Raw genomic sequence first — 24,575 nt, forward strand, 5'->3', positions numbered from 1 at the left:
TAATTTTTTTAAATGTAATAATATTCTTATTCATACAATAACGCAAAATATATATTTAAATTCTAGAAAAGAAACAATCCGTCCGGCTGCTTTTAAACTAAACGGAAAATGTACGCTCAAGTTGGAACGTGTGGCATGCCAAATCCCAAAACGCGTTTCTCACGCTTTCGCTACAGAAAGTTTATGTCGGAGCAGAGATTAAGTTGAGCCGGCAGAAGAGCTTAGCCTTTTTAACCAACAAACGACATCATTTTAGTTCGATCCTGAATCTGAAGATTAAAGTGTAGATTATTCGGTGCAGATTGCCGGAGAATGCAAGTGTTTTTAGTTGTAACGCTGCTGGCGGGACTGGCGCTCTCAGGTGAGTAAATAGAAGGTTAGGTTGCAAAAAGTGTTTCGCCAAACAAAGAATATAGGTATATAGAGAATAATGAATGCACATAAGTAAATACATGCATATGTATATACATATCCATGTATGCGAAAAGTGGCGTGAGACAAGACAAGACAATGATGGCTGCCCTTTACCGTTTGCACTTGATAAACTCCCGCCTCTTTCTCTCTCCCCCGAAAACCACAACAACCGCTACTTTAGGTCAGGCCACTAATCCGCCGCGCTGGGATCCCAACTACATTGTGAAGGGCACTTTGTACATACCTTATGCCGAGATTGCCGAGCCATTCTACGCTTGGTTTGATAAGAACACCAAGCGATCCCGCATCGACTACTATGGAGGAATGGTGAAGACGTACCAGCTGGCCGGAGACGGGGATTACGGCACACTGCTGAAGCTGGCGCCCATCACCACGCACGAGGAGATGAACAAGCTGACCTGCCTGCAGGTCAACGGCACGTCCGACCAGAAGGTGGAAATTCAGAGCATCCTGCCCGACGCCAAGCCATTCCAGCTGATCGGCACTGAGACTTTCCTGGGCTTCACTTGCGACAAGTTCCGCCTGGAGGAGACCATCGGCCAGAAGAAAAACGTATACACGCTGTGGGTGCGCTACAAGAAGTCGCCACACTACCCGGCCAGTCGCATGCCCATCCCCGTGCGCTACGAGATGCGCGGCTACAACACACTCCTGGGCTCCCACTACGATCATTACTACCTGGATTACGACAGCTATGAGCACGACGATATCCCCAACGAGGTGTTCGAGATCGACGAGAGCTTGACGTGCGTGGGCTTCCCCGGGCCGGGCACTGGCCACTATGCCACCTTCAATCCGATGCAAGAGTTCATCTCGCGCACCGACGAGCACGTGGAGAGGGCCTTCCACCACTTTAAGCACAAGCACGGCATGACCTACCGCACTGAGAAGGAGCACGAGCACCGGAAGAACATCTTCCGCCAGAATCTGCGCTACATTCACTCCAAGAACCGGGCTAAGCTAACCTACACGCTGGCCGTCAATCATTTGGCCGACAAGACCGAGGAGGAGCTGAAGGCCAGACGCGGCTACAAATCGTCTGGCGGCTACAACACAGGCAAGCCCTTCCCCTACGATGTGTCTAAGCACCGGGATGAGATTCCCGACCAGTACGATTGGCGTCTGTTCGGTGCTGTTACCCCAGTCAAAGGTAGGCCCAAAGATCTGGCGTTTTTCTCTGCTCAAACTCAAAATGTATTTTATTTTCATATTAGACCAATCGGTGTGCGGATCTTGCTGGTCATTCGGTACCATCGGCCACCTGGAGGGCGCCTTCTTCCTTAAGAACGGGGGCAATTTGGTCCGTCTGTCGCAGCAAGCCTTGATCGATTGCTCCTGGCCCTTTGGCAACAATGGCTGCGATGGCGGTGAGGACTTCCGTGTCTATCAGTGGATGATGCAGGTGGGCGGCGTACCCACTGAGGAGGAGTACGGTCCGTATCTTGGCCAGGACGGCTACTGTCGCATCAACAACGTCACCCTTGTGGCGCCAATCAAGGGCTTTGTGAATGTCACCACCAACGATCCGAGCGCGTTCAAGCTGGCCCTCCTAAAGCACGGACCCCTCTCGGTGGCCATTGATGCCTCACCAAAGACTTTCAGCTTCTACTCGCACGGCGTGTACTACGAGCCAGAGTGCAAGAACGATGTGGATGGCCTGGATCATGCCGTTCTGGCCGTGGGCTTCGGCACCATCAAGGGCGAGGACTACTGGCTGGTGAAGAACTCCTGGTCCACCTATTGGGGCAACGACGGATACATCCTGATGTCAGCACGCAAGAACAATTGCGGCGTAATGACCATGCCCACCTATGTGGAAATGTAGAACGCTTCTCGCATCGCTCGGCCATTTTTGTATGTTTCTTTATACCCCTTTTTTATTTTATTTTCTCGCCCCGCGGGCGCTAAATATGCAATACATTGAAATGAGCTGATATTATATGTGCTCTTTTGTAATCCCAGTCTGTGGCTTCTTATCGGGCTTCTGGAAGGCTATATGTGGTGTGGCTCCATAGATCTATTGGCTAAGTTCAGCTGGGCTGGAGCGATAAGCCGGAAAGACCAATGACTCTTGTGCCCTGCTAAGCTTTGCTCGATTTGCATCAGCTATTCTTTTTTAAATCAATTTCACTGCGAGCCCGCCAATAGCTTATAACTGCAACCCTGCAGCATGACGTCGAAATTGAGTTGATGGTATATTTACAGTATATTTCTGTGAGTACTTATGATTAGCAAATCTTTAAGTAAACTGATTAATAATTCAAAGAATCATAGTAATATTAAACCGAATATCAAAATCGAGGAATATCAACGTGTCAGTATACGTGTATACGTGTCCGTCAGTATATTTAGGGTATATTTGGAAAATGACGAGGTATATTTCTGAGGGTCGGATGGTATATTTTATCGGAAGGTCCGCGGTCACACTCACTCCAATAAACAAAAAATAAATAAAAATTATACAAATTTACAAAAATATTAACAACACAATTGTATTTAGGTGGCACCGCCGCAGGTTTAAATAAAGCAAGTGATGGTCACGTGCTCGCTACGAGAGGTAATCACACAGGGCATTATTGCAACCAAGGACGGGGGAACACCATAGGACAGACATTTTCTGCCAGCCTGCTCGAACCTGGCCGAATACACCGCTACACAGTTAAGAGTCTTAGCTAACAAGAAATCATGGCGGATTTTAAGTGCCGTATTTGTCTGAAAGACGCCGTGGACCCAGTGGACATTTTTGCAAAACAAAAACAGGCTCCTCTCGATGACAGCCTGCCCTACGAGCCGGAAGACCTTCCGGCCAATCTGATTAGGGATTTCACTGGGTTGAGTGTGCAAGAAGGAGACGGCCACCATCAGTATTTATGCCAGCCGTGCTTTGAGCAGCTGCGAAAGGCTTTTCGATTCAAGCGCAAGTACTGCCGGAGCATGCAGAGCCAGGCCCCGGTGAAGAGAGAACTAACTGACGAAGAAATTTCTATAAACGACGACAACTGGCCGCCAGTAAACGTGAGGAACGAGGCAGAGATCGATGATGATTGCACTTTGCCGGTGATTAACGAGGTGGACAACGACAACACGGCGGCGGAATATTTTGAGATCATCGAGACAGACGACTTGGATTTATACATCAAGACCGAGGAGGTCGTTGAGGACGATGACGAGGTGGAGGAGATTACCCCCAACCCGCCACGGGTGAGGAGAACTTTCACCAACAGGGTAGTGGCGCCGGTGGTTGCACCACTGCCAAATAATGGCGGACCACCACCGCTCCACTACCAGTGCATACACTGCCCAATGACGTTCACCAAGAAGATGCAGCTCCTTCATCACAGTCGTTCCCACAAAAAGAGGAAGCTAACAGACGCGAACGATTAACCGGCAGAAACATATGACCAGCCTCGCTTGGAATTAAACTGGTAAACTTAAGTTAGCTATAAGGAAGGAGCGATGTTGTGATGTCCTATGGAATACACGACATGCTGGAATCTATATTTAGCTGATTGGCAGACAATTGGAGGTTCAATATATCCAATAAAACCCGATTTATGGAATTCACAAAAATATATTACGTATATTCGTTCTGTCTGCATTCGGAATGCTTGATGCTATGCTTAATCTACTTGGTATTGTACATGGAGGCAATCGCCGGATCCTCCGTCTCATAGATGATCAGCACGTCGCGGAACTTGTCGAGCAGCTGCAGCAGCTGGGAACGCCGCAGGTTCTCAAAGTACATGATCTCCTCGAGATGATGCTCGCTCTTGAAGTAGCCCATCTGATAGAGCTTGACCAGCAGCGCCAGATCGTCGACGTTGAGCGAAGCGGGTATGCGGCGGATGGCGGACCGGTCCGCATCGTTGAAGACCTGCAACAGTTCCTTCAGCTTCTGTTCATCCTCCATGGAGTCGATGCTGTCGCAATTGTCCGTGCTCAGCGAGGCAGTCATGCTGAAGTTCGACTTGTGGCTGGACGAGGGCTGCACGGCAATGTTGTCCGAGGCCAGCGAAGAGTGGTCCTCGGAGACGTCTCGCCGATGACTGATAGATACCACGGGGACGGGCAACGGCTGGCTGGACATGCTCAGCATGGAGCCGTCGTGCAGCTCGTCCTGATCGGGCTCCTGGTCCCCCTCATCGTCGCTGGCTCCACGCAGCTGATGCCCACAGGAAGCCGAGTCGCCAAACTCGTCCTCGCTGGGCATAAACTGAACGTAGGTGTGCAGCTGCATGAGCAGGTGGTGCTGCAGCATCCACAGCACCATCTGAGCGAGAATGCCTTGCCGTGCCGGCTGCTGTAGGGGCGTGGTCAGGTGTCCAATCGATGTGGGCAGCGAGAAGTCGGAGATGACCTCGAATAGGGACATGCCCGCAAAGCGCGTGGAGAACTTCTCCACCAGATGCGACTTCGTGTGCAGCGGAGCGTCTGGGGCAATCACGTACACATTCGTCTCGCACAGCGGATAAATGATGGTGGCCTTGGCCCAGTACACCAGGTGGGAGACGAGCTTGTAGACATGCTCGATGCTTAGGTCCGCGTTGGAGGCCATGCTCTGGAGGCTAATCAGCGGATTGTAGGCGTCCACCAGCTGCCACAACATCCTGGCCCCCGTGGGCGGGACACAGTCGAGCAGCTCCGCGAAGTCCACCAGTAGTAGCATGCCGTGGTACGGCTTGAGAGCCCGCAGACAGCGGTCTATCGTCTCGGGATCCACCATGCTGCCCTTCTTGTGCAGCTGGTGAGCCTTGGCTGGCAGGCAGAAGCAGAGCGTCAGATTCTGATTAAGCGTGGTACTGAGCAGGCCGGTGGTACACAGATCATGGAATATAGACTTGAGGGCTTGCGCCAGGCTGCACCTCTCGGCGATCAGCTCGAGGGTTCGCTCCAGCGGCTGCTGCTGCTGCTCGTCGTGTGTGCGAGCCATGTGGGCCGTCTGCTCCGTAAGGTAGCCGCTGCGTTGTTCCTCAAACTTCAGGGCCAGCCCCAGGCGCTTGCTTAGCTCGTGATAGCACTTCACAATCGAATAGCTGGCCTGGGCATGCAGGGCAAAGACTATGTTGATGAGCATCTGTTGCTTTTTGACAGCCACGACGGAGGATGCGGGGGCTGGCGCGGGATTGACAGTGGCCCCACCAGCTGAGGGCAGGGAAATGCTGCTGCTGGCATTACTGGGCCTTTGCTCCTTATGGGGAATCAGCGTGGGATGACTGACAAACCGCACGTCGTTCAGCTTTAGCTCGAACTTTTGATTGCACAGCTGCGGCTTGACGGCAAAGAGAGCGGAAAGGACTTCATCGGCAAACCCCTGCAGCTGACCCTGGCTGATGTGTGTGGGCGTCTGGAGCAGGTCGTCCGAGTTGGCGACGGCATAGGGGTTTCGTTTTCTGTAGGAGCAAAATGCATTGAAGGATGGACTGGATGGATGTCGCAGCAGTCGTGAAAACTCCAGACCTGGACTTGCGCTGCTCCTCCGTGGCCACCTCTGTTTGCCCAAGCGTCTGATAGGGATACCGATAAAGCAGGCGATCGCCCTTGCTGTCAAAGTAGACTAGGATCACGGCCAAGGGATTGACATTCGCCTCCATTTCCAGGAGTTAAAAAAAATATGTTCTTTATTTCAACGTAATAGTGATGTGAGTCGAGCCACATCGATATTATCGGTAGCTTATCGCACAGAACTACCGGTTATTTTCCCAACCTATCATCGCCTGTACAAAACTATTATCAACAAGAAATATACATCGATACATTGATGTATCAATATATATTTAACATCCCTAATTTCGGAAAGTCGTGCATTAATTAAACGCGTGGAAATTGTGCTTAAAACAACTAAATAAATTGAGGGAAATAGTTAAAAGCATAGTATGCGATGGCGGCAATCGCATCACTATGAAATTTAACTGTGAAACGTGTTAGTTGGGTTCTAAAATACAATTTTAGTATACGATTTCTTATTAGCGTGTAGGAGAAGAGGAAAACAGATACAATGTGAGAGGCAAAATACGTGCAGAGCGTAAGAGCAAGCGAGATGTCGCTAAACGTGTACTAGCAGCGGTCTATATATACATATGTACATGAATATAGTATTTGTGCCAGTGTAGGAGAAGTATAGGGAATTTGTACAAAATATATAGTTTGTTTGCTTGTGGTGTACGTTTTTGAATTACTTTCATACTGTCCATAGCTAAAAGATGGACGAAAAGGATGCATTTGCCTACAGAACAGTGCGTGCCCCTCGATTGTGTATCGAGTATTATGTCTCTCAGGAAATGTTGCCTTATTTTGGCGCTGTGGGTACTGTGAAAAGCTAATAATAGCGCTGCTGGATAGTTAATAACATTTAACTACTTTTCTTTTGTGTATATGTGCGCTAACATCCGTGTGTATGTGTGTATAGATTTTACACATACCGAAATATATGCGTGCGAGTGTGTGAGTGTCGACGAAGAGACGGAAAGGCGAAATCGAAATATGTACGTACAGCATTTCGGAATGGCCAGGCACAGTAGTAATAGGCTAAAGCAAAGAAGAAGTGCAACACAGAAACGAAGAAGAAGCAGGGCAGCTAGCGAACAAAATAAAATAGCCGATAATAGGCAGTTGGCAAGCCTCTGCCACACGTCAGAACGGGCACGCTAGCTGTGGTCATCGCTGTATGTATAGCTATCCCGCTCAGACGCACGCAATTTGCGTCATCCGTGTATGTGTTTTCCTCATTCGTTTTATCATCTGCTTCTTATGCCATACGGTATTAATAATAATAAAATTGATTAATCAAAGTAAAAACATTTTGTTTTGTGCAGGTACTAAACGTTCCAAACAGCGCCGCGACATTATTTAAGTGCTCTAAATCGAAAATGTTCAATGGAATTAAAAACAAGTGCCCAAGTGTATGCAAATTGTATTTGTATTTTAAAAAGCAAACGTGAGAAGAGTTTTGTGCGCCAAATACGCAAAAATTAGAAATCAAAGCTTGCCTTGCCGTCGAATTAAACAGAGTTGTGAAAAATGAAGTGAGACCGCCAATGAACAAAATAAACGGTGAGTAAAGCGCTAATAAATAAATGTGGGAAATGCGCGCCTTAATCGAAAAAGTGCAGTGATAATGATAGAATCGTCAGTGGGCACAGTCAGACAGCATAATCTTGCAATGAATCACATCCTGCACTTGTCATATAGCTGTTTAAATGCAAATTTGAGCGGGTTAAATATTTGTTGATGCATTTCTATTCACTTTTTCGCATACCGTGTCGCCATATTTGATTTCGTGTTTCTCCCCCACGGCAGTGCATATGTCGTGCTCTCTCGCACTCATTTGTGTCTTCATTTGTTTTGCTTTCGATTTTGCTTTGTGCAACATGAAGTTGGATGTGACTAAATAGAGCCCCACAGAGTTGCCAGCCCCATGCATATGGTTAACAATTTTAAATTATTTTCCAAAATAATTGTTTGGTATATATTATGTGAAAGTGCAACTAGGCTCTCGAAACAAACATTAAATAGGCACACCCTCAATGCATTGGCCTCACAATATGTATTCATATTTGTGTATTTCTTGTGTTCGTCGTTTTGACATGCGCATCAGATTGCATGCCCATTTCCACTGAAAATTATTCAAAAATTTCAATTATATAAATAATTGCAAGTCTATTTTGCACCACAGACGCCATATTGAAATTGCCTTGGTTGGTCCAATATCCAGAATGTTAGAACAGAGCGACGCGACGTTAGTCGCTTAGATCTCTTATTCCCTTTTCTTTCTTATTGTTTTCGTCAAACGTTTTATTGCGTGTTCCTGCCGTTTTCACGCTCGTACGCCCTGAAGTTAGCCGCAGTTGTATACCGTGTGTGTGTGTGTATATATGAGGTTACCTAGTATGTTTGTCTCGCTTCTGCGCACTGTGGCTATTACTGTGTTTCTCTTTACGCATACGTGATTTTTGCAATTGTTATTTATGTCTTGCGCTCTGTACGCGCGAATTTTCGCCACAAAATGAAAGCAAAAGTTGATAGACGAGTTTTGGTGGTGCGCTTTTTTCTCCTGCGCACCTCAGAACTAATGTACAATTGCGAATTCGAGGAAAGAGAATAGGAAAGCATTCGATAATTCCAAGGGTTGTCGCATACCATACCCAGATTACCCAAGACTGCCACCCAAGTCCCGCCAGGCCGTCGTGTGGGACGTTGTCCTGCTTTTTGACCAATTGGTATTTCATTGATGCACTGGAACATGTGCCGTTGCATTGTCAGGCCAGCCCACATTGCTCAACACTGTCCACATGCAGCCTCAATGATGTTGGCGCCTGAATATTTGAATCCCCTGAAATTTAACTACATACATATGAATGCAATACAGGGAAGCAACAAAAAATAAACTAAGACGCAATTAGTTGAGAGTACAACTAGCCAGCACCCGCAACCATCACCTTTGGTTGCGTTGCAGCCGCTGAGCCGAGCGGATAGGTGTTGTTTTTGTGTGGGTTGGGGTGGTCGGTTCGGTTGTCAATGAAAGTACAGCAAGGCAATGCCAATATTTTTGTAATGCAGTAGTGCTGGTATTAGTGCAGTCACGTAGGCCAATCAGATAGAGGTGTTTGACTATTCAGAGCGGGTGATATGGGGAGCGCTGCCTATCCCAATTATGTACATATGTGTGTATGAATTCATTCGCTATTCGAGAATAAGCTTTCGTATCTCCTCTTTGTGTATTTGTTTTATTTCATCTGTTTGCTGCAGCAGAACCATGGCAACGACAACGCGACGAAAGCACCGCTGCGGTCAGTACATACATACATATGCAATTGATATGGTATGCGTGTGCGATAAGTTTTCAACGTGCATTTCATGCACGATTTTACAAGCCGGCTCTCTCGCTCGCTCTCACGGTCGGCACGTTATTTGTGGGTGTGTGTGTGTGTAATTTGTTTATGGCGCGTCTTTCAGTTGATGTCTGTTGTTGCTGGGGTTGGGGTAGGGTTAGCTTTTGCGTATGAGCAAGATACATATGTACATAAGTAGTAAATATGTACATACGTGTGTGCACAGCTCTTTGCTTGATTTTACCTTCTTCCCAATGATTATTCTGATGTTAGAATGTGTAAGATTTGTTTCGTTGCCTCTTCACATTTCATTCTCTAGTTAATGTGTGTGTGTGTGAGCTTGTGTATTTTTAAATAGCGACGTTGTAAGATGCACACACAAGCACATTTTTCTAAAGATTTTAGTTTGCATGTGTGTAACCCAAATCAGAAGCTACTGCAGCCACTGGGGGAATCAGTTCACTTCCCTTGAGATGATATGGTGCTGCTTTCTTAGATCGGACATGGACCATTGAGCAATAGTAATCCAAAATGAAACGGAAATCAAATTACATGTACATATGTATGGGGTGGGAGCGAAATTGTATTAAATATGAATCCGCTAGAGATCTCCTCTAACTCTAAACCATACAGATTATATAATCGATTTTCAAGCTAGTAATTCCGCGGGCAGCTTTAAAATTCCGATGCGGGAATTTTATATAACTGAATATGTACATATGGTATTTGTATGTACATATGTAGGAAATAAACAGAAAGGTTACATAAGCTCATTGACAGTACTTTCTGATTTCTCTTTCCGTTGACTATTCTTGTTTCGTTTCGAGTAGCGAATGCGCCTGCCTGGCTCTATTTCAATTAGAAATTATATCTACTGAATGTACAATGCCAGACAATAGGCGCAAATTGGCACCGCGAAAATACACACACACATACATTTTCGTGCTTTAGTACACACATATAGGTGTAGGTAGAGCCAAGTGCAAGCAGAGAGAAACAACTTGTAATACATGGATACAAAAGAGAAAAACTAGCAATGAACGCCGCGCCGCGCCGGATGCCAAGGCAAAATTAGTGCATTCACTTTTTGCTTTGCTTTGGCATGCGAATGTCGAGGCGAAAGCAGACTGGCAATAAATAGGAAAATAGAGGAATGGATAGGAAAAACATTCCAATGGTGCGTGTGCATGTATTGTTGCATGGGTGGTGGTGTATCTAAAAATTTTCCCAACTGTTAAATATGTACTTTGTTTTGGAGGGAAAAACGAATCGGATTTAAAAATCGATTTAGAACTATTGTTTGCTATGCCAGACGATGTGTATTTTAGACGATCTTCCTAAGGGTCTAGTGGGCTAGATTGTGCAAAACGCGTTGCGCATTCACATTGGTGTTCGCAGCAAAACGAAAAAAACGGGTTTAGTTTAAGCCATATGAACAAGTGCTAAATGTTGTTGGTTTTAGCATTGCACCGACGATGTCCCTTACTCTTTGCTTTGGCGCTCCTTTTGTCAGAAGTTCTGCTGTATGATGCTGCTGCTGCCACATTCAAGTTTATAACAAGTGCAGCAAAGGCGACGCAGCAGCAGCAGAGGCAGCTACGAACCACGTTCCAAAAGGAAACACTAAAAATCTCGCACAATAGCACGCTCTCGTGCATTGCAATGCGCATGCGTATTTTTGGCGCCCGTTGGCAGCGCTATGCATCTGATTTGTTTTGTTACATAACGCGAAACCGAATTGCAGTTGGCAATGCCGCGCCTCAATGTTAGAGGTGGATGGATAGAGATATTATCGATAAATACCAGCGCTTTCAACTGTCTGTTTACTTATGTTTTCATATCATTTCCATTTCAGCAACAACAACGAAATATTGTTTATGTAAAATACATTATATCAAACGGATAAGAAGTCGCAATATACAACGACGGACAACGAGATTAACCGGAGATAATAGTGGGTGCAAAAAAGCAACGGAAGCAGCAGAAACGACGACGCTGAAGAATATCAAATCGCGCACAGTTATGGTTGTAATGGCTAACAATGTAATGTGGCACAGTGTTGGACACCGTCTATGCAATTCGAACGCGCACCACCAACCATTACCGTTAGGAGTCAGTCTGCAGCAGACCAGCAGTGCCAGTACCAGAGCCGGCGACGAAGAAAGCATTTCTGGTTATGCATTAGGCCCCCAATACTTTGGGGGCACGCCGAACCAGCTACAGCTACAGCTCCAGCATCAGCAGCAACATGACTGCATTGCCAGTGAAGTAGTGTTGTGAAACGACAAAGCGCGAACCGAACTCAACTAAGCGAGTAATCTGAACTTAAAGCAGCCCCTCTCTACACAAAAATATATCTAATTTTAGTTAATAAAGCGATCTAAACGCAACCCAGAACACAGAAGAACCATGCCCACGCACGACACAGTCTTCGTGGAGCCGGCCGCTAGCAGTAGCGGCAGTGGAAGTGTCAGCAGCACGAGTAGCAGCAGCAGCATGAGCAGGGTCGGGGGTGGCCCTCAGCATGCGCCTCCGCACATTGTCATCGATGGCAGTAGCCTATCCACGCAGGCGCAGCTGCAGCGCATCATGCACCGTAGAATGTCGATAAGCACGCGCCAGATACTCAGCGCCAGCCAAAGCCAGCCCCAGCCGCCACCCTCTACCCAAAAATACGCCGTGCGTACCACAGCCACGGGGGCAGCATCGGGAGCCGGTGGCTCCACGCAGGAGCTGATCAATCCCCAGATCTATAAGATTGTGACCACTGACGGCAGCACCAGCAACGTCATTATCGATGCCGGAGCTGCTGCCCCGCCACACAACTCCAAGCTGCTTCTCAGCAATCTCACGGTCCTGTCCAAGCAGGCACCTGGGACGCCTGGCACCCAGCAGCAGCACCAGCTCAATTATCTGGGCGCCAAGAATTTGCCGTATGTCACGGCTTCGCCTGCAAAGGGACTGCAGCAGCAGCAGCAACAGCAGCCCCAGAAATTCGGCAGCATTAGTGCGTTTAAGGCACAGCAGCAGCAGCAGCAGAACCAACAGCAGGCCACATTGCAGAAAGTGACACTGGGATCGCGGGTGGCCACCCGCCTGCAGTCGTATGTCCCGGTTAGCCAGCACTCGGCGAATCCGCCTCAGATAATTGTCCAGCCGGCGCAGCCCAAGTATGTGAATGCCACGGCGACGACTGTGGCGAATGCTGCGCTCCTAAAGAAAGCTAATCAGAAGATCACGGTCAAGAGCGTGGGCAACATGCTGCAGCAACAACAGCAGCAGCAACAACAACAACAACAACAACAATTGCAGGCACAACAGCTGAAGAACTTCATTTCGCTCCACCAGCAGCAGCAGCAGCAACAGCAACATCAGCAGCAGTCCTTCAAGGCGGGAACCAAGACAAAGTTTGTGAAACAGTCGACGTCCCTGTCTATAGCTGCCTTACCCCAGCAGCAGCAGCAGCCGCAGCACCAAATGAGCTATGCCAAGCAGGGAATGACCCTGTCTACGCCAACGAAGGTCACAAAACTGAACAGCAAGTATCTGCAGCAGCAAATAAGTTTGCCGCAGGGAACGCAGCTGCAGCACAAAACTTCAGCGACGAATACCACAGCCGCCGGATATCTGCTGCAGCAGCAGCAGCAGGGGCAGGGCCAGGGATCGGGACTAACGACCAACGCTGGCACCATTAAGTTTGTCAACTCGCATGGCACCGTCATCCAGCAGCATCCGCAGCAGCATCAATTGCAGGCGATGCAGAAGCGCACCCACTACAACAGCAGCGGCAGCAGCGACAACGAACAACACTCGGACAGGACTTCGTCCTCGCTGGTCACCGACGACGTGGTGATCGTCAATGGCACCCAGATGACGGACGAGCTCTCGGCGCGCATTCTGCAGAGCATGGCCCAGAAGTCCTACAGCCAGCAGCAGCAGCGCTCTTATCAGACGCCTGGTAGTGGCAGTGGCAGTACCCAAATGCCGCCCCCCACCCAAATAATATATAGCAGCAGCAGCAGCAGCAACAACAACAACAACAACAGCAGCAATGGAGGAGGGGTTACAGTGGCCAACAGTGCAGCATCCCCGTCGGGCGGGGCCAATCCGGCTGGAAATCTACTGCTGACGCACTTCCAGACATCCACGAAGGTTACGTCGCCATCGTTTCTAGCGGTGGGGGCGAATCCGCCCGTAAGTCTAGCCAGCACACCCTCGGTTAGCATATCGTCGCATGGATTTGCGAGCGGCAGTGCTGCCATCTCCTCCTACATGTCATCCGCCACGGCGGCGCGACGTCAATCAGTGAGTGCACCCAGCAGTCGAGCAGCTTCCCTGGAACGAAAGCAGCAGCAGCACCAACAAAAACAACACGATGCAGCGATAGGCAGTGTGCGCAAAGCACCCACTGTAATCGAGTATTACAACAAGCATAGGTAAGTTATTTTTGGCTTCTTATATCTACATAAGTAAATATATACATATGTATGTACATTGTACAACCCTGTTTATGGGGTTTTGTCGTAAGTGCAGTTTCTCCACAAAGAAGTGGAATTGGAGCCAAGTGGTGGCAAAAATTTTGCGTTTCGATTATTTCTGCCATTTTCAGGCAATCGTTAGACATCCGTGTGCAACTATCACAACTAAGTAGCAACAAAAAAACAAGATATATTCGTTTCAAGAAACTAAAGGAACTTAAAATCCATGAATTTACCAACCATTTTCTTACGTAGCTTCATCGTAAATCAAATCATCAACACTGGAAAAAACGGTTTGTTCCTGTTGATTTCCAAAATTTGGATGAATTTCGTTTACTTTCGATAGCAAAACGCACGATGTCAATGTTGCACAAAATACTGATCGATATCGATGCCTGTCAAATGTCAGTGTCTAATAGTGAACATTATTTTTATTCTCCTTTGCAGCATCGGCAACAGCAGCATCATTACTGGCAGCAGCAGCAATAATCAAATCGGAAGCAATCAAATGGGAAATACAATGACCAAAGTTGGCAGCACAGTAGGGCAAATTATTGGGAACTTTACTGGAAGCAATCGCACCAGCAGCAATGGACCATCGACCATCACAACTACGAATATTCCAGCATCGCCTGTTCATGTACAGCCCATTAGTGCCACAAATGTCCCGGAAGAGGGGGCACCGCCCTCGCCCTTATCCTCGCCAGCGGCAGCAATGAAGGCCACTCCTCCAATCCTGCAGCAGCAGCATCAGCAACCGCTTCAACCGCAGCTGGGTCCGAATCAGGACGAGGAGCTGTTCATTGAGGAGGTGCGTCCAGTGCCTGTGCAGACACAGGATCTCCGTTTGCAGCAGGTGCACGCCATCACACAGGATCATACCTACGCCTCGCAACAGCAGCTGCCACAGCAGCAGACGCAGGCGGCGGCGGCGGTGGCGGCGGCAAACACAGCGGCAGCCACAACTGGATCGGGATCGGCACAGCCGCAGCAATGGTCGCTGGGCGGCATTGGAGCGACAGTGGTTGGTGGGGCAGCGACACCCACACCTACAGCAGGCGGCTATGGCAATTATGGCGCCTATGGTCATCAGAGTGAGTATAGGCTACAGAGATGCTCTAGAAGACATTATGTTAATACTCGAATCTTTTGCAGTGGCTCGCCATGTAACGGACGATGATGCACACTCGGCCATCAGCAGCAGTTCTCGCTTGGGATTGGCCGGCATCGACATGGATCCGGGCGAGGAGACGGAGACAGCGCCCGAGGCGGAGGCTGAAGATGATTCTGTTACGCGCTGCATTTGTGATCTGACCCACGACGATGGCTACATGATTTGCTGCGACAAGTGCTCGTAAGTTGCATACTTTTCCGTTTAACAAATCACAGATCCTTACAGAACCTATGTCTTGTCCAATCTTCAGGGTGTGGCAACATGTGGACTGCATGGGCATCGATCGCCAGAACATCCCCGAGTTCTACATGTGCGAACTGTGCGAGCCGCGTGCCGTCGACAAGGCCAGGGCCAGGGCATTGCAGCGCCAGAAGCGCCGAGAGCACATGCTGTTGGTGGCCACGCAGGCGGCAAATGGAGCTGCCGCCATTGCAGCGGGTACTGCAGTGGCTGGTGGCATAGCTGGAGGAGGATTACTTTCCGCTGGAGCTGGAGCTGGAGCTGGTCTTGCCATTTCGGAGGACAACCAGCAGCAACATCGTCTGACATCGGGTCTGAATGGAGGATATGCCACGGGCACCGGCATGTCGAAAAAGTCCAAAAAAACCAAAGATGGCACCACGGGATCAGCTTCGCTCAAAAAGAACAAGAAGAGCGGAGGCACTGGGGGCGATAAGAACAGCAGCATCAATCCCGGTGTCAGTGGCGGGAAGACTAGCAAGAAGAGCAGCAAACGTAAGTGCAAGTCCGGCGGAGACGGAGCCGGAGGCAGTGGCAGTAGTCCCGCTCTGACCGCGGCCGAGAAGCACGCCGCCAATCTGCGGCTGTGGATCGAGAACTACGAGTACGCGGTAACGAATCACTACTCCCCCGAGCTGCGGGCCCGCTTGCATGCCATACAGAAGCAGCCGAGTCTGCTGCAGAGCATCCAGAACACGGAGAACAAGGCCCTGCGACAGATCCAGATCTCGAGTGCCGCCAGCGAGCTGGAGCAGCGGGCCCAGCTCATACCCTATGCGGGGGCCAAGGTGCTCATCAGCAGCGTCGACCTGTCCCCACACGCGCCCATCCACGAGCTGCGCGGCAAGTACATGCTCACCACCCAGTTCCGCACCCAGAATCCCACCGTCAACATGAACACACCGCCGCCTAGTAACTATCTGAACAGCTTCAAGGCCCACAAGACGCCCGGACAGTTTGTGTTCTTCTACCAGTTGCCCGGCGTGGAGGCCCCCATGCAGACGCTGCGCCCGGACGGAAGCGCACCCCATGAGCAGCAGCAACCGCCCGCCTATTTAAAGGGGCCGGAGGTGTGCGTGGATACGCGCACCTACGGCAACGATGCGCGCTTCGTACGCAGATCGTGCCGCCCCAATGCCGAGCTGCAGCACTATTTCGAGAAGGGAACGCTTCACCTGTACATTGTGGCCTTGACGCACATCCGAGCCCAGACGGAGATCACGGTGCGTCACGAGCCTCACGATTTGGCTGCCGTGGAGCAAAAGAAGTCCCATGCCGCCGTCATACAACCGACGAGCACGCGATGCGCCTGTGACCTGGGAACCGATTGTCTCTTTGCTCTGCCACTGGCCGTGCAGCAACAACTACAGGCGCCGCCCGCTCAGCCACGGAGCAGTCATCGCAACAAGGCCGCAGCTGCAGTGGCGGCAGCCAACAGTGCAGCAGCCATTCAGCTGACGATGGGCCTGGGACTAAGCACTGGAGCCGGAGGAGTAGGGCCCAATTCCAGGAATCGTTCGACCTCGTCCAGCGGGGAGAGCAGCCAAATGGGGCTCAACAGTCCGCAGCTGAGCCAACTGAATATTGGCTTTAAGCCATCGCCTGCTGCCGCCTGCCTCCAGAACACGCCGCCTGTTGTTGCTGCCGTCCTGTGCAGCAGCAGCGGAGGCAGCAGCAGCAGCAACAACTCCTGTTCGGTGTCCATGTCCAGTGTGCTGCACGACTCGGGCATATGCACATCGTCTTCGTCGCCATCGGTGTCTATTCCCTCGCCGACTCCCATCCAGCTGCAGTCGCCCACATTGCAGCAGCAGCAGCAGCAGTCACATATACAGATTGGAGCACAGCCTGCACAGCTGTCTCTGCTCCAACGCAGTCCCACACAGCAGCAACAACAGATTCTGGCCTCTCTGCCCACGCCCATGCTGCTGTCGCCTCAGTTGCAGGTGGTTCCATCGCCACAGCAGCAGCTGCAGCAAGTTGTGCTGCCCCCCACACCACAGCAGTCATCGCTTTTGCAGCAGCAGCATCTTCAACAGGAGCCTCTGGCTGTTATAGCAGCAGCGGCGGCAGCCCAGCGACCCATGGCCACTTATTTTGTCCAGCAGCAACAACAATCGCCGCAGCGGCATGTAGTACAGAAACTTGTGTCACCGCAACATCAGCAAGTGCAACAAACGTTTCTTAAACAGCAACAGAGACAGCAACAACAGCAGCAACAGCAGCAACAGCAACAACAGCAACAACAGCAGCAGCAGAAGCAACAACAACAGCAGCAGCAGCAACAGCAACAAATGGCTGACGAGGCTCGAATGGCAGTCAGTGCTCTGCAAACGTTGCATGCCACACCCACTTCGCATATTGTAACGCCCATTAAAGTGATAGCCCCACAGCAGCAACAGCAGCAGCAGCTTCCAATGCTGCCACAGACGCTGTTGCAACAGCAGCAACTGAATCAGCATCAGCAACAATTACAACAGCAGCAGCACCAGCACCAACAACAACAGCAGCAGCAGTCACCGCAACAACAACAGGTCATCTATTCGACCATTCAGGTGACACCGCCAACCAAAGTACTCACTGTGAAGAGTGTTCCAACGGCTGCCGAACAACATAAGTATCTCTAATCCTTCGCCTGCTCCACCGGCTGGCACAAGGAAAACCCCCATCAGGCAGCAGCAGCAGCCGCAGCAACAGCAGCAGGTAGCACCACCAGCTGCAGTTGTAGATGTCTCGCCAACAGCTGAATCTAAAGAGGACGACGGACCCAGTGACACGCCGCCTCCACGCACAGCGGCCAAGGATGGTAAGAAGCCATCACGAGAGGACCGCAAGCTGGCGGCCATAATACGGGCCATTGACAACATGGAGAAGCGGGAGGCACGCGGTAAAAAGGAGACGCGCCAAAGCAGTGGCAAGCGGCAGGCAAGCAATTCGCCTGCCTCGCCCTGCGGCAAGCGGCGTAGGTCCATCTCGATCAGTGAAGATGCCGAGACTCCGACGGGCATCAATTCGGGTGTAACGGCGGCAACGCCGCAGCGCAGGAATCGAAGGAAGCGCAATGTCAGTCGCAGCTACAACAACAACAACGGACTGAACAACAAGCGCCGGAAGAGCGTCCTGGTGGAGTCCGATTGCGACTCACATGCCATGACCAACTCTGAGTCCGAAGACCACGTGCAGCAGCAGCAACAGCAGCATCCCCACCATCAGACAGTGGATCAGGCGGCTGGCCTGCTTCTGGCTTTGGCACACAACACATCCTCGGCAAGCGACTCCTTCAAGTCGCCCACACCCCAGTCGCAGCAGGGCACCCCGGCTTCCGTGAGCAGCGCCTGCCTGTTGATTGAGGCCGCCATGGGACCGTTGGAACAGCCGCTGCAGTCGCCGGCAGCCATGTCCTCGCCCGCCTCAATGGGGGAGTTTAAGTTTCCACCAGGCGGGGCCAAGACCAAGAAGACACTCATGTCCAGCTGGTTCCAGCAGGCGGAGCAATGCGAATCGCAGCAGTCCGGACTGGACAGCCTTGTCCAGGCGGCCATGTGTGAAATCAACGGTGAGAGGGAGCAACTGCAGCAGCAGGCTCAATCCTCGCCGGCCCCGGCTCTCCTAAAGGTGGAGCAGTTCATCCACCAGGCGGAATCGACCACCACCTCAGCCCCACAGTCGACACCCAGGGAGCAGCTTCACCTCCCTCTGCAAAATAATTCGTCGGTGAAGAAGCGCTGGCTGCGTCAGGCCATTAGCGAGGAGACCACCCCAGATCCAGATGAGGGGCTCCAGCAGCATCTGCAGCAGCAATCCCCTGCTGCCGCCACGCACGCACCACAAGTGCATGTCGCCTCGCCGCTGGCCAACGGATTCAGCACGCCGCTGAAGAAGCGTCGCTTGGTGATCAGCAACGGAGCCACAAACACAGCTGCATCCAATGTGGAGACGGATGAGCCGCACATCGATGTGATTGGTGATGCCAAGGATACCGATGCCATGGACGAAGTGGATGTCGTTGTGCCACTGAAGGTGGAGACGGAAACAGAGCTGCTGGATGTGCAGAACCACATTCACAGCCACAGCCACAGTCACGGCCACAACCATCATCTGCATCACCAGGAGCAAGATGATGATGTGGACATATTGCGTTCGCCCAGTCCTGGGGCCCAGCAAATCGTAGCCGAAGACAATCTGGTTAAGATCGAGCCGGAGGACACCAGTGCGGCGGCCGATGATGTCAAGATCGATGTTGAGCGCGAGGAGAGTCAGGCGTGCGACAAGTTCGAGGAGATGGTGAAGGTGAAGCGCGAGGAGGAGGAGGAGCGTGAGAAAAAGGAACTTCGCGAGACTCAGCAGCAACCGCTGTCCCAGCCACAGCCCCAGCCCCAGGTTCAGCCGCAGCTGCAAGAAGAGCCAAAACTGGAGGCCAAAGTGGAGGCTCCGAAAGTGGAGGCAGCACTAAAGGTGACGTTATTGGTGGCCAAGCCAGAGACGGAGGCACCCAAGTTGGAGCAGCCGAAAATGGAGCCCAAGCCTGGAGAGTCTCTGCTGCGCAGCACAGCTATAGCCACAGCGGTCGCATTAGCATCAGCTCCTGGAGGGGCCATCAATTCCCGTCCGCTAACCCTCAAGTTGAAGGAGGAGCTGCCAAAGAAAGCAAAACGGGAGGCAACACCTCCTCCAACGCCCCAGCCCCAGCCACCAATCAAGCTAGCAGAAGTGGCAGTAACTACATTGCCGACCGTTGCACCAGCAGCATCAGCAATCCCAACACCAACAGCTCCACTGGCAGTACCAGCTGCATCTGCATCGAACAGCAGCACCAAAAGTCTCACCGAAATTGATATCCAGAAACGTTTGCTGTCCTTCCATGAGCAGAACATTTTCTATTTGCAGTCAAGGAATAAGAAGGCGGCAGCAGCCGCTGCAGCGGCTGCGGGGGCGGTGGCATCATCGTCGACAACTTCCAGCAACAAGAGCAACAGCGTCAGTGGGCCAGATACCAAAAAGTCATCGTCCAAAGAAAAGGATGAGAAGCGCGAGAAGGACAAACATACGAAGAAGTCCAAAAAGGAGAAGAAAAAGTCCAAGGATAAGGATAAGCAGAAGGCTGCAGCCACTCACACGGCATCGCAAATAGTTGTTGAGCAAAAGAAGAAACAACAGCAGCCACAGGCGGCCCCACGTCCAGACACCAAAGCCTCCCCAGCCATAGCTCCAGTTGCAACGACAGCTGCTGTAGCAGCTGCCGCTCTTCCGGTGGCTACAGCCAATGGCAAGACAAAGCACATCCCTCACACACCCAACAACAGTGTGGAGCAGCAGCAGCAACAACAACAGATGCGTCGTCGCACCATGTCCATGTGCGTGACACCCGTCACCCCGGCTCTTGCAGCGCTGCCCACTTCATTGCTGGCTCCGGCAACGACAAAGAAACGCCAGACCAACTTTGAGCAGGAGCTGACCAAACCGAACAGTCAGATTCTGAGCAGCAGCATTCTGCTAAACAGCAGCAAGGCACAGGGCACCCCCGCGGCCACGGTCATAGCCACAGCCGCTCCGATGGTCGTGCAACAGCAGCAACACCGCAAGGAGAACAACCACCATGAGGCGAATCCCGTTGGTGGTGCCATGAGCCTGGCTGCGGCCATCGCCAGTGGAAAGCTGCCATCTATCAGCCGCAGGAGGGAGTCCATGTGCGGGAGTCGGCAGCAGGCGGCGCTCATACAGGCAGCACTCTTGATCAAGAAGGAAAAGAAGGAGAAGAAGTCAAAGAAGAAGGATCGCGAGAAGCGGAAGCAGGAGAAACAGGAGAAGCAAAAGAGCAAGGAGAAGGAACGCGAAAAGGGAAAGGAGAAGGAAACCAAGCAAAAGGTCAACAATAACACTCAACAGAAGCCACCCACTCCCACTGCTATTCCCATTCCCACTGTGGACACACACGTCACTCCGACACCGACACCGATACCAAAGGCTGCCCCTATCCCAGTATTGATTACCCAGCCCATTCCAGCTCCCAGCCTATCACAGGGCCTGGCCTCCAAAATGCCGCTGCCCTACTACAACACCATCTACGGCAAGCTCCAAGACCCGCCACCAGCCACCAGCAGCAGTAGCATCAGCAGTAGCAGCATGCCTAGCCTGGCCGAGTACCTGGCATCCACGAAAGCAAAGGCGGCAACCACACCTACGCCAACGCCCATGCCCACACCAGTGGTCCCCACCCTGGCAGTAGTGAAGCCTAGTCCAGGAGCAGCAGTCACGCCTGCCTTGTGCGCTAGTCCCGTCGTTACTTCGTTGGACATGCCGCCGCCAGCAACGACGCCGCTCAAGATATACACGCGCACAGCCAATTGCGATCCTCGCCTGAATCCCATGCTCACGCAGCCCGAGCCCGCACCCATGCCCAAGCGAAAGCTCTCCATCAGCGAGTACCGCATGCGGCATCGTCCATCGGTGGACACGCCCAGTCCCACCACTCCAACCACGCCCACATCCATTAATATTGGGTTTGCACAGCCGCAGACAATCAACAAGGGCGTGCTGCAGTCGCCAGAGCGTTACCAGGCAGCCATACGAGAGCGCCGCAACTCAATCAGTGTGCACCATCACCAGAACATCAACAGCAGCCTCAACAACAACTCAACCCCTAGCAAGGGAAGTGCCAGTGTGACTGGGACTGGGACTATCAGTGGCAGCAGCAGCAGCAGCAGTCTCAAGAATCTACAGCAAGTGCTGGGTGTCGGCGTCTCGGGCGGAGGACAGATTAAGAAGCTACCGTCCGCTGCCACCACTCTGAGCAATGTAAACACAATCCTGAGCACGGCCCAGAAGCTGAACATGTTCGATGACAAGCCAAAGATGGAACAGCGGGTGACTCCTGTTGGCACCACTACCAAATATCAGCTTATCCCTGGTGCAGGAGGACACTTCAATGCGGCACCCACACTTCTCGAGCAGCAGCAGGAAAAGATGAGTGAACGCTCACGCTTCATGCAGCGGACAATTTCCTGCGACTCGCGGGTGATTGAGCGGATGGGTGCCGTCGGAGGTCCGAGCTCCACGAAGGTCAATGAGAAGGTGACTGCCGCGGGAGGTAGGCGGGATGGCATCTGAGACGACGGGTAAGTGTGGCTGCTGAGTTTTGCATAAGGAAGTAGATTTTCAACTAACTTTTATCAACAGAAACACGTAAGAAAAAATCAAACTAAGACGGATATCTAACAACTCCAACAAGAATATCGATCATGAGAAATGGGTGACGAAATCAAATCATTTTCCACGTTACAGATTCGCTTTTCTTACACGAAACCAACAACAACAGCAAAACTATCATTCTTTTTGTTTTAAACGCTTTAAATAATATAAAGAAAATTATGCATTAAAATAGATATATATATATTCGCATATAGATATAGTCCGTGATGTGGGTGCAATCAATTCAGAAAAACAAAAAACAAGATCCAATATAATCCACACTCAATGTAAATAATGAATCGGAATAGCTTGCAAAGCAAACAAAAAGAAAAAAAACAACAAAATGAAAAGAAACGAAACGAACTAAACCACAACAAAATATAGAAAAAACACTTTCTGATACACTAATTAGTTAATTAATGTCTCGTTTTTGTCACAGAAAAGAAGCCAATTCTATTACTTACCGAGAAAGAAACCAACAACCTACTATATACGATACATAGGGCCTATAAAATGATACTATATACGAATTAACTTACCTAGCATGTAGTGTAGCAGATTAGGCGGCGAAAACTGAAGTTATTTGAGGCGTTAGAGAGTCCCTTCTGGCATCGTTTCGTTACTAAATATGTATTTTAGTCCCTAAGTTGACTCAAACCAAGAGACGAGTTTCGATATACCCAAAGCAGAAACAGGAGAGCCTAAAGCTGCGAGCGAGCGAATGGGGGAGATCCTCCCATTTTATTTGATTAACTTTCATTTTACACATGGAATTACGTTTAATTTTAGTAATAAACAAAACATAAAACATCAACGATTAAAACATTTCAATATCATATTAACCCGATACCCGAACACACACAGATACTCTTGAACTGAACAGAACAGAACAAAGAAACACCCAGAAAAGCAAATGTAAATAGTACTTTTTAAACAAACTCAAACAAAAACATAAAGAGAGAATAAAAAAAATGCAAACCAATCTGTTTTCGACAAGATACACACACACACACATACACGTAACTAATGTTAAATTTCTGTATATACCATAGAATATATGTACATCTTGATCTTATTATAAAGAAACGTGGATGCGAGGAGTACCGTATAGTAGGAACAAGTTACAGCGTAAGTTCAACATTGAAAAAGAGTACAAAGCGAGGTTCGATTGAGCGAACAAACCGCGATTACGTGTAAATACAGGCAACAGCAGATCGACAAATTTCCGAAGCCATTTGCATATTTTGCATTAGACTTTTGTTAACTTAACAAAACTTTTCAAATTCATACAAAATACAAAAAAGTATTCCCAAAAGTTAAATGTAATTTTTGTGTTCAAAAATAATGTTTAGTTTTTGTGAACGATTTTTAACTAAAGAAATTTATGGTTGTATGCCATAAGGATCTAAATGGAAACGAATTCTGATCAATGCTTACCAATGGATGTGTCATATGATTTTCTTATATTTTCTAATCTCTTTAATAGTCTTTGATACATGCTTTGCTGCAGCATTCTTATTTGGATTTTCATTCAAAATATTACATCTTAAATTAACAAACAAAAAAAACCCAGATCACAAAAACTTTGAAATGGCAAGAAAAGAATATGTACATTAAATTAACTTATTTTGACCCTGTGAATACATTTTTCATAAGAATTTTTTTTAGGTTTTGTAACCGATTAAAGGAAAAATACAAAATTACATTTAGAGCGAAAAGTTTCCATTTTTACCAATCTGTTTTACGGACAAAGTGAAAAATACCTTAAATATACCTTAAAACTGTACATACGAAGGAGAGGAGTGATGGTACACTTACCACTTAAGAGGACGGACTATTTCAGTCTAGTGTCGTTTTAGTTTCTGTAAATATATAGAGAATAAGTGTAGGATACATAACCGAAATGTGCTAAGCCGATTTTATAAAACGTATGTTGTTGATTTTTTAAGCGCTGTACCATAGAAAGAAACCATATAATAGATGGATGTAGTTGTGGCCATCTACATATTGATAGGGGAAGAGTTCGTAACTAGTTTTCGTAATGAAATTTTTGATAGTTCTAACATAAGCAGGAAAAAAAATTATTTATGACCTTTTTGAATGAAATACATATTCGAAATCATTTTTACTTTACTTTTACATTCTTTGTAAGTGCGAATTTGAATTGTAAGCGTAAGCGGTAAGCCTAGGGGTTTTAGCCATAAGTGAACCTTGGTTTAACTGATTGTAAAT

General features: G+C 49.4%; 4 protein-coding genes and 1 long non-coding RNA gene across 7 annotated transcripts; 3 read left to right on the forward strand and 2 right to left on the reverse strand.

Moving 5' to 3' along the window:
• Nucleotides 1-186: 186 nt before the first annotated feature.
• LOC111070639 (digestive cysteine proteinase 1) lies at nucleotides 187-2,396 on the forward strand. Its single transcript, XM_022361324.2, has 3 exons — nucleotides 187-361; nucleotides 596-1,585; nucleotides 1,650-2,396. The coding sequence occupies exons 1-3, from the start codon at nucleotides 313-315 to the stop codon at nucleotides 2,258-2,260; spliced, it is 1,650 nt and encodes a 549-aa protein (XP_022217016.2). The 5' UTR covers nucleotides 187-312; the 3' UTR covers nucleotides 2,261-2,396.
• Nucleotides 2,397-3,120: 724 nt separating this feature from the next.
• LOC111070642 lies at nucleotides 3,121-3,819 on the forward strand. Its single transcript, XM_022361328.2, has one exon. The coding sequence runs from the start codon at nucleotides 3,121-3,123 to the stop codon at nucleotides 3,817-3,819; it is 699 nt and encodes a 232-aa protein (XP_022217020.1).
• A 161-nt stretch (nucleotides 3,820-3,980) lies between these two features.
• On the reverse strand, nucleotides 3,981-6,097 carry LOC111070637 (GATOR complex protein NPRL3). The gene is made up of 2 exons (XM_022361318.2): nucleotides 5,893-6,097; nucleotides 3,981-5,825 (listed from the first exon to the last, which is right to left on the reverse strand). The coding sequence occupies exons 1-2, from the start codon at nucleotides 6,024-6,026 to the stop codon at nucleotides 4,061-4,063; spliced, it is 1,899 nt and encodes a 632-aa protein (XP_022217010.1). The 5' UTR covers nucleotides 6,027-6,097; the 3' UTR covers nucleotides 3,981-4,060.
• A 102-nt stretch (nucleotides 6,098-6,199) lies between these two features.
• On the forward strand, nucleotides 6,200-22,789 carry LOC111070646. Its single transcript, XM_041593348.1, is given in 8 exon segments — nucleotides 6,200-6,355; nucleotides 7,248-7,485; nucleotides 11,119-13,699; nucleotides 14,189-14,835; nucleotides 14,897-15,095; nucleotides 15,166-17,760; nucleotides 17,762-22,270; nucleotides 22,332-22,789. Coding segments are annotated over 5 exon segments (9,969 nt in total). The 5' UTR covers nucleotides 6,200-6,355; nucleotides 7,248-7,485; nucleotides 11,119-11,672; the 3' UTR covers nucleotides 22,263-22,270; nucleotides 22,332-22,789.
• On the reverse strand, nucleotides 7,334-8,912 carry LOC111070647. 3 transcript variants are annotated; one of them, XR_002607378.2, is made up of 3 exons: nucleotides 8,317-8,876; nucleotides 7,691-8,263; nucleotides 7,334-7,623 (listed from the first exon to the last, which is right to left on the reverse strand). It is a non-coding gene; the product is annotated as an uncharacterized LOC111070647 (long non-coding RNA). The 3 variants fall into 3 exon arrangements; XR_002607379.2 differs by having other exon boundaries at nucleotides 7,691-8,047; nucleotides 8,110-8,874; XR_002607377.2 differs by having other exon boundaries at nucleotides 7,691-8,912.
• Nucleotides 22,790-24,575: the final 1,786 nt, after the last annotated feature.

Source organism: Drosophila obscura, unplaced genomic scaffold (assembly GCF_018151105.1).
Source record: "Drosophila obscura isolate BZ-5 IFL unplaced genomic scaffold, ASM1815110v1 contig_1, whole genome shotgun sequence".
NCBI classification, from domain to species: Eukaryota; Metazoa; Arthropoda; class Insecta; order Diptera; family Drosophilidae; genus Drosophila; species Drosophila obscura.

Coding starts and splice junctions, on each gene's coding strand:
- LOC111070639 (XM_022361324.2), top strand. CDS start 313: ATGCAAGTGTTTTTAGTTGTAACGCTGCTGGCGGGACTGGCGCTCTCA. Junction 362..595: donor GGCGGGACTGGCGCTCTCAG/GTGAGTAAATAG, acceptor CCGCTACTTTAG/GTCAGGCCACTAATCCGCCG. Junction 1,586..1,649: donor TGCTGTTACCCCAGTCAAAG/GTAGGCCCAAAG, acceptor TTTTCATATTAG/ACCAATCGGTGTGCGGATCT.
- LOC111070642 (XM_022361328.2), top strand. CDS start 3,121: ATGGCGGATTTTAAGTGCCGTATTTGTCTGAAAGACGCCGTGGACCCA.
- LOC111070637 (XM_022361318.2), bottom strand. CDS start 6,026: ATGGAGGCGAATGTCAATCCCTTGGCCGTGATCCTAGTCTACTTTGAC. Junction 5,826..5,892: donor GAGGAGCAGCGCAAGTCCAG/GTCTGGAGTTTT, acceptor TTGCTCCTACAG/AAAACGAAACCCCTATGCCG.